The following is a 13425-nucleotide window of genomic DNA, read 5'->3' as shown; positions in this document are numbered from 1 at the left end:
AATTCATCATGTCACAGAAGTCAGAAGAAGCTTCAGGATCTGACAATATATCATATGAGTTAATTAGAGGTAACGAAGAAGAAATAAGCCCAAACTTAACCAAGTTATTCAATGATATTATAGCAAACAGGTATAATCGAAAAACAATCGAATGAATCACATAATATATCATCCCCCTCCATAAGAAAGGGGATAAATATGACATTGGCAACTATACCCCAATTAGTCTAATATCAAATGTGTACAAAGTCTTCGCAAAAGTAATTCTAGAAAGAATAACGAGGGTATTAGACGAAAACCAACTGATCAAGCAAGCAGGATTCAGAAAGAACCTAGACCACATCCACACAATCAAACAAGTTTTGGAAAAATACAATGAATACCAGAAGACATTGTATATCTGCTTTATAGACTACTCCAAAGCATTTGACAGTATAAAACAAAAAATATTTGGCTGAGTCTAAAAGAACAAGGAGTGGGCGATATCTATATAGAACTAATCAAGTCCATCTACAGAAAAAGTAAAAGCAGCAGTAAATTAGAGGCAAAAGGAGACCCCTTTTCAATAAACAGAGGCGTAAGACATGGATACCCGTTATCTCCTTAATTTTTTAATGCTATGCTGGAACACACATTTAGAAGATTGAAATGGGATAGCTACGTTATTATAATCAATGGAAGTTGCCCTAATCATTTGAGATTTGCAGATGATATTATACTGCTAGAAGAAAATTCCAAAAAACTAGAATACATGGTAAAAGACATGGTACAAAAAAGCAAGTGCGGTTATAAGTTAATGCACATAAAACTGCTAATGACCAACTCAACAAAAAGCAACAAAGAGGTATACGGAACAAAGTTCGTATATGTTTGTAAAGAATTCGTTTACTTAGGACAAATTATATCTCCTGAAGACTCCAGGTCGAAGGAAATAAACAAAATAATAGCCTGCAGTTGGAAGAAATACTGGTCCTTAAATGAAATAAGAAGAAAGACAAAAGTAACGGATGTAATAACTCGTATAGAAAATCTAAAATGGAGTCGGACAGAACAATATGATAAGCTACGTTTCAAAAAAAAAAAGGAGCAAACAAGTAACTTTATGGTATCCAAGAGGGGATTTCAGAAGACAAGGGCGTCCGAAGACAAGATGGAGTGACGATATCCGTCTAACTCTAGAACCATACTGGACCAGACTTTCAGAAGACCGAACTCAATGGAGAGAGCTGGAGGAGGCCTGTGCCTAGAGGCCCACCGAACTGCGAGATATATTATAAGAAATAAAATGAATAAATCCAAAAATTTTAAATTACATCATGCATGTAGTTCGGAATAATGGATTTTATTATTATTATTATTAACATCAGACATTCCATATCTGCTCAAAATTTTGGGTTCATTGAAAAAGGACACATTTTCTTTGTATACTGTAATTTTTACTATAGCAGATGTACCCGGCGCTGTTCTGGTCGTGTCCTGGAAAAAAAGTATCATATGGATCCTAAAAAGTACACTATCTACATATTATATGCAAAATATCATGAAAATCCTTACAGCCGTTTTTGTGCAATGGACTAGTACACATCCAAACGTACGAAAATTCACATAATTATATTATATTATTTATATTATAAAGAAGAAAGATTTGTTTGTTTGTTTGTATTGAATAAGCTCCGAAACTACTAAACCGATTTGAAAAATTCTTTCACTATTTGGAAGCTACACTATTCCCGAGTGACATAGGCTACAATCTTTTTTGAAAAAAAATTAGGGATCCTTACTAAAACTCCCATAATGTAACCCAAGGTGTAAAAAAATTACCTAAAATATTCTTTATATCGCGTGCCCTGCGAAAATTATTGATGATAGAATATAATAAAATAATGTGCTACGACTTTGTAGAACACATTATTATTTACAAAAAGTGTCGCGACAGCACATGTCTAACTATTACAGTTATGCCGCAATAAGTGTTCTTTTACTTAAAAAAATTAAACAACGTCAAATTTTAATATCGTTGAAATTTTTGTTAAAGACCCGAGCGGAACCTGAGCGGGCCGCTAGTATTATATATGAGTAAAAAATATTAGAATCACTATTTATATAATAACATCTCCAAGTCACTAAGTAAACATAGACAATAATCATGGAGCATGAAAACTGTAAAGTGAAAATATTAAGGTACTAAGTGACCCGGCAAACGTTATTTTGCCATATAATTTATTTCGAGGAAAGATAAATAATATAAACACCGACTGCAGCGTCATTTACCGGGCTGATTTGTGAATTAAAAACCATCCAGGGCGCCACCCAAATACAGAAAAAAATCGTTCAAACGGGTTCAGCCGTTTAGGAGGAGGACAAACACACGCACAGAAGAAATATATACAGTCGTGGTCAACTAATTAGGGACAATCTCTAGTTAAGCCAAATTGTGAATATTTTTTTTATTTTCCAACGAGTCTTAGCAATATTCCATATCTTTTACATGTAAGTGTAATTAGTCATTTATGTGCGCGATTATACAAACAATAACAACTTCTTAAACATTAAACCTCTTCACAGTATAGCTGATACAATATCATAGTGCTATTGGTTCAAAGAATGCTGGCTGGCCATTTAATTAGGGACACTGAGGTATTGCGTTCTAATTTCAAAATTGGAATTTTAATACTTTTTTGTTTCTTTTCTTACTGTTTAGTGGTCGTTTTGGCGGCAATCCAGATTTTTTATTTTAAGTTTTGTGAATTATTTTGAAGAAAAATGGGCAAAAATAAAAGTTGCGATCCAACACTACGAAAAATTATCATGAAGTTTGTCGAGCGTGGTTGGTGGATAGCACAACATTTAAATTGTTCAAAAACTATGGTATGCAATGCAGTGCAACATTTCAAGCGCTATAACACAGCTTTAAATGTGTCCAGAACAAAAAGATCGAGAAAAACGACTCCGCAAGAAGATAGAATGATAACCAGGTTAGCTAAGAAAGATCCGTTTCTAGGCTCTATTTTAATTAAACACGAAGTGTTTGGGGCAAACGAAAGAGCCGGTGTATCTGCGAGGACCGTTCGACGACGTTTGGTAGAAGCAGGGTTGTTCGGAAGAGTGGCTCGCAAAGTACCGTTGATGAAGAAAGAACATAGAAATGCTCGTTTGGCATTTGCACGTAAATATGGACATTGGACCTACGCTCAATGGCAACATGTACTTTTCTCTGACGAGACCAAGGTTAATTTGATTTCTTCAGATGGAAGGCAATATGTACGGTGTCCTGTAAAAGCGGAAATGAATCAAAGATTCACAAAAAAACAGGTGAAACATGGCGGTGGAAACATTAAAATATGGGGTTCATTTTCTGGACGTAGAGTGGGACCTGTGAGGAAAGTTCAGGGTAACTTAGACCAACATCAATACAAGGCAATATTGGAAGAAACTATGCTTCCCTATGCTGAGGAGCATCTCCCTATTTTATGGACGTTTCAGCAGGATAACGACCCGAAACATACCGCCCATTCAGTCAAGTCGTTTCTTACCAGTCAGTTTGTATCGGTGCTAGATTGGCCAGCAAATAGCCCGGACCTCAACCCAATTGAGCATCTTTGGCACGAAATCAAGAAAAAAGTTGCCACTTATCGTAATACAAATTTGGATGAACTTCATGAAGCTTTTTGTGAGGCATAGGGCAAACATTCCTGTCGAAACATGTCAGAAACTGATTATGTCTATGCCACATCGGTGTCAAGCGGTAATTACTAACAAAGGTTTTGCTACTGAGTCTGATTTTACACGTAATAAAATGGAGCTGTTAAAGATATTATAACACTGAAGATTATAAGTTTTGTGTAACTGTATTTTTCATTATACTTTACTGTCCTTAATTAAATGTCCACTATAGAATTGTACTTTAATATTTAATACATGTTTAATCTTTGATATTAAATACTTTTTCTATTTATTAAATCTTTTATTTACAGCCATTTATAGCATAATAATCAGACCACATTATGCAAATAATAGGTGCTGAGAAATCAATAGGGTTTTATATTTAAATGTACATAACCGGTTATAGCCCTTCACTATCTTGAATGTCCCTAATTAGTTGACCACGACTGTATATAACTATATATATAAAGATAAGTAATTTTACGAATAACTGCCGTATCGTTGTAGAAGACAGACTTATGCAGTTTGGAACAAATAGTTGCCTTCGTTAAGTTATACAGTATAGTCTAGACGAACCAATTATGCTGCATTTGCATGATTTACTATCATGTCTCGGAGTTCTTAAGCTAAAGGCAGACAGGCTGGGTTGCTAATTATTTCTTCAAATATTGATCTTGTTACTGTTGTTGTTGTTGTTGTTAATGAATCTTATTTCTTCTTCACTGCTGTCTTATGTTAGTTAGACAGTGAATGACTCAACATTTATAATAAGAATAGAACACACACAAGTTGAAATCGTGTGTATGCAATGTTATGACTCCAATGTCGAGATATTAGGAAGACCATACGTTTATCACCATTAGTGACTTATAAATAGAAAATAATGTCAATTCTTGAGGGTAGATTCGCTGTGCCTACAACTGAGTAGACTAACATGTAAATGTTTATTATAAGACTTATTAAATTTTAAAGATAGGCAGTTGTATTTTTAATGAGAGAGCAATGAACTACAACTTAATACGGTGATTTTTTTCAAATTTCGTAATGAGGTATCGCGCTTATTAGACATCAAGAAACCAACTACGTAATGGATCATAAAAAGCCAAAGACCAAAGGTCGTTGAACTCAAAACACTGTTGCTATTATAAATTAATGTAAGATACTCTTTTCCTTTTAGATTTAGACATAATTTTCATTTTAATAATCTAGATAATATAATATTTACTGGATTATGTTCATGCTCGTATTTTTCTTAACAGTTATTGCCATTTTTTTTTAATGTTATCGTTTTTAGAAACTTTAGCATGAACTTTATTACCTAATGTAGGACAATATATATAATATCTGAAAAAAACTAGATACGCCCAACAAAAATAATGCGAGTTAAAAATACGATTCAATCTAGTGCTTATTGAGTTATATGTTGACAAAATCTTTCAAATGCTGAGGTACAGAACACAGTTCGAGATAACGAAAACTCAAGATAAAGTTAATTGGTTAAGTATTTACTTTAGTTGAAATCTAAATATTATAGTAATATTATATATTACTATTATAATATATAAATAATATATATAATAATATATAATATATAAATATTATAGTAATATTATATATTACTATAATATTGCGAATGTTTACTATAGTTATTCCGGCCTTGCATGGTACTTACCGGAGCTCCCCAATACCTGGTACTACCATTTGCGTTCAAATAGATGAAGTCTGTTCGGATTGTCGTTATGCCTGTTCTTACGGGTCGTTTAGAACTTGTGGGTCTATGGAAGGACTTCGCTTTTTATTTTTTTTAAATGGGTGGACGAGCTGACGGCCCATCCGGTGTTAAGTGGTTACTGGAGCCCACGGACATCTACAATGTAAATGCACACCCCTTGAGACCTGGGTGGGGTAGCGTAGCCGTTGTAATTATACTGAGACTTTAGAACTTATATCTCAAGGTGGGTGGCGCATTTACGTTGTAGATGTTTATGGGCTCCAGTAATCACTTGACACCAGGTGGGCTGTGAGCTGGTCCACCCATCTAAGTAACAAAAAAATAAAAAAAGAGATGAGTTGTAAGGTCTCACTTTTAACAGAACAACGGCTGCCCCGCCCTTCAAACCGAAACGCATTACTGCTTCACGGCAGAAACATGCATGGTGGTGGTACCTACCCCCGCGGACTCACAAGACGTCCTACCACCAGTAATTACGCAAATTATAATTTTGCGGGTTTGATTTTTATTACACGATGATATTCCTTCATCGTGGAAGTCAATCGTGAACATTTGTTTATATTGTTTACGTATTTCATTAGAAAAATTGGTACATGCCGCCGGGATTCGAACACCGATGCATCGCTACATATGAATGAGACCGGCCGTCTTATCCTTTAGGCCACGACGACCTCTTCTCTTTGTGTTTTAAGCCGTATGTTCCATGGGGACTGCTGTAAGAAACTGTTTGAGATGCTCTTTTCGTCTTCTTTTTGACCATCGCACCGCTGGCCGCCGGAGCAGATTTCACTGAGTTCTAGAATGAATTTCCCTCTACGGTGTTTGGAGATTTGAGGAGAGTTCTCGGTAGGCAACGGCTTGGCTTGGCTTCTAGCATTGCTGATACCCATAAGTGGCTAATGAACATGGGGCCATTTGCTATTCCGCAAAAAAAAGTGTTAAGTTATTAAATGTTAAAATTATTATTTTTTTCAAAAATTTATTCCAGTATCGATTTTTGAAGATCAAAAATAAAATCATTATTATTTATCAATCAGTCTTTATCAGACCTCAGTAGAAATTGATCTTATCCGCCATCTTTCCAATTCACGGTCATCTGCGTGTAGTACTATTCCATAGATTTTGTTTGCACCCAAACATTTGTTACGGTAGGTATTTGTCGGATTTTTTTTAACATGTCTCCACTAAAACTTACATCGGTTATAATGTATTCTAATATTTATATACAGACACGTGACAAAGCCGACTTGTTTTAGTGTAAACATAACCCATCTAGAGGACACAACACCACCGTGACTGGTCACAGCACTCGTGGATATTGTGTTTGGTTTTAAGACTTCAATCATGAAGGATTTATGTATCTTGTCAGCATTATTAATGATATTGACATATTGTGTATCATTAGAATCGCGGGATAGCTGCGCGAATTCAAAAACACCGTTAAATTTGATAAGAAAGAAGAGACATCTTACTTTTCCGGATCATTCAAGTGTTGTGGTAAGTATTCTATTATAATTAATCTTTAATTAGGTTCTCTAAATACCGGTAATTGATAAAATAAAACAATTAAAAATGTAGTTCAAAAACTAAGAATAAATAATAATCAGAATAATAATTATATTTTTAGTTGGTTATATTGCCAGAATATTAGATCGAAAGTTGTAGAAAACTAGTATTACTATTAGTTCTTGATATGTGCGCAAGTTTTCCAATTAATCGGTCATATTGAAGTTGGTCTGCGTTACATCTATACTAATATATAAATCTACAGTGGTTTTTACGGATGTTCCGTTATAACTACTTCCGATTGACTTGAAACTTGTGTTCATGTAGAAAATACAAGTACTTAATGGATAGGCTAATATTTATGTGATTGTTGGACTCCCTACACCAGTTGCGGGGGCCTTAATGATGAGAATCTTTGTGGGGGTGAGAAATAATAATGTTAATTTAAAATGCCTAGCGAACCGGACGGGTACAGCTAGTAAATATAAGTAGTGAAAAGTGAAATTAATTTAGGAGTGTTAAAAAGGCTTCTATTGTCAAAGTAAAACGCAAATTAATATAGCAAATTACTCCATCAGGCTATAATGATTGTCCATAGCCATTAAAGCGCGACTGCTGTCACATTGGAACACTAGAGAGCAGCAGCATGAAACTTCGCAAAAGAATGGCTAACACATATTTGATATTTTTTATCATGGTATATGACATGACTATGGAAACGGGCGAGCATGTGTACTACAGTACATACGGCAGTGCATTCGCTGATTCATGATGATAGATCCACTAATCGACTGGTATCTTATGGATCAGTCAGTGACACAAGCAACCCATTATCCTGCTAAAGTCCAACGTACCTGTTTCATTCAATATGAATTCCAGATTTAAATTGCATCGCAAAATATTTGCGGTCTTCTTGCTTATATTTATGATACCAAAGAATTTTTTATGATAATGATTATGTGGCGGATAGCTATCATACAACACATGACAAGATATTTGACAGATGCCTGAATCTCGCATACGACGTTTTCAAGATAAGCTTGGTGGAAGTCCTTTACTTTCGTCGTAAACCTCCCCGATTTAGATGGTTGGACGAGCTCACGGCCCACCTGGTGTTCAGTGGTTACTGAAACTCATAGACATCTACAACGTAAATGCCGCCATCCTTGAGACATGAGCTCTAAAGTCTTAGTTTTTACAGTACAACGGGTGCCGTACCCTTCAAACCGAAACGCATGGTGTTAAGTGGTTACTGGAGCCTATAGACATCTACAACGTTAATGCGCCACCCACCTTGAGATATAAGTTCTAAGGTCTCAATATATTTTAGTTACAACGGCTGCCCCGCCCTTTAAATCGAAACGCATTACTGCTTCACGGCAGAAAATAGGCAGGGTGGTGGTACCTACCCGTGTGGACTCACAAGAGGTCTTACCACCAGTATTTACGCAAATTATAATTTTGCGGGTTGATTTTTATTTCACGATGTTATTCCTTCACCGCGGAAGTCAATCGTGAACATTTGTGAAGTACGTATTTCATTACAAAAATTGGTACCCGCCTGTGGGATTCGAAAACCGGTGCACCGGTACGAATGCACCGGACGTCTTATCTTTTAGGCCACGACGTCTACAAAAACCTCAATATTGGCTATCGTGTATTTTACTAACTGCCACATTCTTTTCAGCTAACGATCGCCCTGGTGAAAGCCTTTATGACGCACGCACCGTCGGGCTGGAATATAGCTATTGAGATTGACGTCATGTATCCCATGTTAAATATGAATGAAACGAACAGACTCTTCCGTAAGAAGTATCATTACAGACAGAAACGAGAATTCTGGGAGAGACTGGAGAATGCTGTTGAGTTGTAAGAAAACATTATATTATTAGTAGATGACTGAACGGTCGAAGGATCAGTTGAACGGTCGCCTGTACTATTGTTGTCTTATATGAGAACGGTCAATTCGTTCTTTTTCGTCTTTTTGTCCGTCTTTTTCGAAGTCAAAAAATGAACTGCCGTGCCGCTGGTCACGTACGCCCTCGTTCCATTTCTTTTCGAATTATTTTCAAATCTCTTTCTTAGTCTGTGTCTATGTCTAGTCATTGTAGGTCTTATGTCCTGTCAAAGAGGTTGCACGCCACGACAATGACCAAGAGAAGTAGATCACATTTTTATTGGCCTATTTTATTAGTTTGTTGGATAAGGTCTAGCTGATGTTAAGTACCTAACGAAACTAATTGACATTACAACGTGAATTTCGCTACCAATTTTGAGATATGTGGTCGTTTACTTGTATGACGACTGCCAATACTTTTCATTAGAAAGTATGACTGCTTTGGGCCAAAGTTTGCAATATTATGGTGGTTTTATAAGAACAGAAGTCTATACCCAATATCATGAATGCCAGCACCGATATTGTGACGTCATGTAGGGATTCGCTCCAAATAAAAAGGGAAATACAATAGATATAAGCACATCCTCTATTTTCTGTTCGATGACAGGGTAATTTTTTTTATTTTGTTCTTCTTTACAATTTTTAAAAAATTTTTTGGAATATATAACGTAGTTTAGTGTTTATTACGCGCGATTAAGGATTTTGTCATTTCTTTGATTTGCCAATACGACTACACTTTGTAACAACTGCAACCAATTGTTCCGATGGGATCCCGTTTAAAATTTAAACTTGTGTTGTGTTGAACGCGTGTTGTGAATTTCTGTTGAAAGTTCCACCCGTTGAATTCCCGACTGTATGTAGTGTTGAGAATAACGGGATACAGGGGCGGCGTTACTGAACTTGTTTGTGATCATTTAAAGTGAAAGTTTGTAACGTTCAGCGCAAAAATTGAACAATGCTTTGAACAAGCGAAAATCGAGCATTTACTTTTGGCTTTTTTTTTAGTTTCGAAAGCGCTCTCCAAAGTTTTTAATGAAAGCTTTCTGTATATTGGTGGAGATTCTTAAACCTTTGTCTGCTCTGTTCTTTTTTGTTATTATTTGAAAAAAAGCAGTTTTAAGAATACCTGACATAAGAATGGTTGCCGGGGTAGAGAGTTACTCTACAAAACTTGCATACGCCTCGTCATGACGTGTGCAAGCGTAGTGTTCGCTCACGCGGCCCGCACCAACTTGAAGCCCCTTCAGGTTATTCAATTCCGATTCTGCAGGATAGCCGTCGGATTACCGTGGATCTCCACGAGGACCTGGAGCTCGACTCTGTCAGGAAGTATCTACAGTCGGCATCATTGCACCATTTCGAGAAGGCGGCACGACATGAGAACCCTCTTGTCGTGGCCGCTGGAAACTACATACCCGATCCTGTAGACCAAATGGTAAACAGTCGACGTCGCCTAAAGCACGTAATTACGGATCCTCCCGATCCATTAACGGTGCTTTTAGGCACCACAAGCACCGGTCGCCGTCCTCATCGAATCCGTCGCTTGCCACGAAGGGCTCGACGAGCGAATGAACCCATAGACACAGCCCACTGAGTTTCTCGCTGGATCTTCTCAGCGGGTCGCGTTACCGATCCGGTGGTAGATTCTGCGAAGCACTACTCTTGCTAGGGTCAGTGTTAGCAATACTCCGGTTTGAGCCCCGTGAGCTCACCTACACACGTTAGGGTGAAGCTAAAATAGCCTCTCAAGACTATCAGCATAGGTGGGAGAAAAAAAAAGAAGAGAGTAATGCGATAGTTAACTTAGAAAATAAGGTGAGGGTCCTTCTGTGGAATTAGATGCTGGAGGATTCCAGTGCACTACCCTCTTTTAATTAAAATCAGGCAAGGCTTTAAAAATGATCCTTAATGTAATTTCTCATGGTTGTTTTATTTTTAGCCAAAATTTGAATGGAAGATCATGCATACTACGTAGTGTATGTGAGGCCGATACGTCGTTGGCGGCGCCAGGGAAGTCACTGGTGCATGATATACTAAGAGCTGTATTCACGTATGTTTATCCCATTGTTATTATTAGTTAGCTGATAATAGATAGGCAGTTGATAAGGCCAGTTTATAAGGCTTTTATTTGCTTAGATGGATGTACCAGCTCAAGGAACATCTGGTCTTAAGTGGTCACCAGAGTATTACTGGTGGTAGGACCTCTTGTGAGTCCGCACGGGTAGGTACCACCACCGTGCCTGTTTCTGCCGTGAAGCAGTAATGCGTTTCGGTTTAAAGGGCGGGGCAGCCGGTGTAACTATACTAAGACCTTAGAACTTATGTCTCAAGGTGGGTGGCGCATTTACGTTGTAGATTTCTATGGGCTCCGGTAACCATTTAAAATCAGGTGGGCTGTGAGCTCGTCTACCATTCTAAGCAAAAAAAAAAACCCAAAAAAAACTATTTCCAACCGCCACAAAAAAAGGATATTGTCTAATACGACATCATAAGTTTCTGTGTATTTACAACTTTCAGGGCGCCATTGCACGATGAAGATTTTCAAGATGAAATAAAAAGCACTTACGCCGAACTGTCCGATCCGAGTTTTTGTAGCAAACCAAACGATTGCCCTTTTTCCTTTTTGGATTTTGTTTTGGCTCTAAATGAACGGTATTGATAGACAAATTGTTACAAAGTAATTTTGTTTTTATTAAACTCGTGTTAGCCAATGATCAATGTTCGATCATATAGAATTCGACCAAAGTATTATAATAATAATAATTATTTTAATATTTAATTTTTTATTTTCTTTATTAAATTTTCTCTTTTGTTATCTTTGTCAATTTTATTTTTTTATTTAAAAAAAAAGTGTTTTTTTTTTTTTTTTCAATATTACTGAACAAAAAAAAAGAACTAAGGAAAAATATTGCTAACACTTGCCAACAGCTATTAAAAAAAATAGCGTTGAAAAACAATGAAGGCAAATGGAAGGATTTCTCTTTTTTTAAAGAAAAAACCATAACGGTTAACTAAAAATATATTGAGAATTCTTAAACCTCGTTGATTGTTATAAAAAAAAAGAATATCGGTTTTAAACTAGAGTAGATAATGGTACTTAACTCTTGTGTATTTGTCTATTTATATTTAAAAAAGATTAGATAAAAAATAAGAATCGGATGTATAAAGAAGGTGTTATCTAAAAAAGAGCTAATCTATACTTAATATTATAAAGAGGAAAGATTTGTTTGTTTGTTTGTTTCGAATAGGCTCCGAAACTACTGGACCGATTTGAAAAAATCTTTTTCCATTAGAGGCCGTCATTGTCCCTGATGAACATAGGCTACTTTTTTATTTTATTTTTTTGGTTTCATGTGTGTTTTAATGTTTCCGAAGCGAAGCGAGGGCGGGTCGCTAGTGTAACATAAACCAGCTATTTTTAAAATATTTTTCTGTCTATCCGTATGTTACTTTGCTCGGGCATATCCCCGGATCTACTAAACGAATCTTCATGTAATTTTTACAGGCTTAAAAACGTACTACGAAGTGGAATATACCTAATATTCGCTTCGTAACAGCGGAATTTAAAAAAAAACAATATTTAAAAAAAAAGAGAAAAATATTGTGGCTGTTACATTTTTAAGCCCAAGTCCCTCAACTGATTTTACCGAAATAAGTGTAGAAAGCACTGGCAAAGAACATAGTTACTTTTCATCTATCTGATGATTACAACTATCTTACCTAATTAAACTACTTTAAGGATTAAAATCGTACTTTTATTGTCAATGACGTTTCGAACATTTTACAGTTTTCTTGGTCACGCGTGACTGATGGTCATGGTTGGTAAATCGTAAAAATTGTTTTAATTTTGTCCACGACTCGTGAAAAATCAAAGAAAATACTACTATCTCTTGCTCTCCCTATCTCTTCAATTTGCATTAATACGCTATATTGTGCTTAATTAAGAGTGTAATGTATCGCAAATAACTTATTGATGATTAGTTTTGTTGCTCACTCTTTAGTAATCAAATTTAAAAATCGTTATAAGAAAAAGCAGTTTATTAGTAAGTGTCTCCCCCTCGCGACGTTTCCTCACTGCTGAAGGTCGTGGCCATTAGATGTGGAGAGGATTTTGCTCCTTGTAATGTCCCGCCGCGCGGTCGCCACTCGAGAACCCGTCTGCTCCAGCGATCGTCAGTCCTACGGCATATATGGCCAGCCCACTGCCACTTCAGCTTGCTGACTCTTTGAGCTATGTCGATGACTTTAGTAGAAGACGTAACGTGGGACGCCCCTTGGCTAGGTGGTGCGATGACCTCCGCACGATGGCCGGCAAGAAGTGGATGAGGAGAGCCGCAGACCGGGCTCAGTGGTGTGGATTGGGAGAGGCCTATGTCCAGCAGTGGACGACTGTGGGCTGTTGATGATGATGATGATGATGAATGTCCCGCGAGCGCCTTCGATCATTGGCCGCATGAAGGGCGTGGCATTAGTAAAGCAGGCATTAGTAAGTGTAAACAATCTTTAATTATAAAGCATTCTCAGAATTCGTTTACATCTCAAGGCAAACATCTGTTATTGGCGTACGAATTTAAAACGAAATATTGATAGATTCTAACGCGGGAGTACAATGTCAATACTGTGGAAA

General features: G+C 36.7%; 2 protein-coding genes across 2 annotated transcripts; both read left to right on the top strand.

The window, feature by feature from the left end:
• The first annotated feature begins 8 nt into the window (after nucleotides 1-8).
• LOC149500429 (uncharacterized) lies at nucleotides 9-458 on the top strand. Its single transcript, XM_089736576.1, has 2 exons — nucleotides 9-130; nucleotides 227-458. Exons 1-2 carry the CDS (start codon nucleotides 9-11, stop codon nucleotides 456-458), a joined length of 354 nt encoding a protein of 117 aa, XP_089592702.1.
• Nucleotides 459-6686: 6228 nt separating this feature from the next.
• LOC114244579 (uncharacterized) lies at nucleotides 6687-11457 on the top strand. Its single transcript, XM_028176433.2, has 4 exons — nucleotides 6687-6892; nucleotides 8589-8770; nucleotides 10738-10848; nucleotides 11316-11457. The coding sequence occupies exons 1-4, from the start codon at nucleotides 6740-6742 to the stop codon at nucleotides 11455-11457; spliced, it is 588 nt and encodes a 195-aa protein (XP_028032234.2). The 5' UTR covers nucleotides 6687-6739.
• Nucleotides 11458-13425: the final 1968 nt, after the last annotated feature.

Source organism: Bombyx mandarina, chromosome 21 (genome assembly GCF_030267445.1).
Source record: "Bombyx mandarina strain Sakado chromosome 21, ASM3026744v2".
In the NCBI taxonomy this organism is placed as follows: Eukaryota; Metazoa; Arthropoda; class Insecta; order Lepidoptera; family Bombycidae; genus Bombyx; species Bombyx mandarina.
Note: the sequence above shows the minus strand (reverse complement) of the source record. Positions and strands in the feature narration are given on the sequence as shown.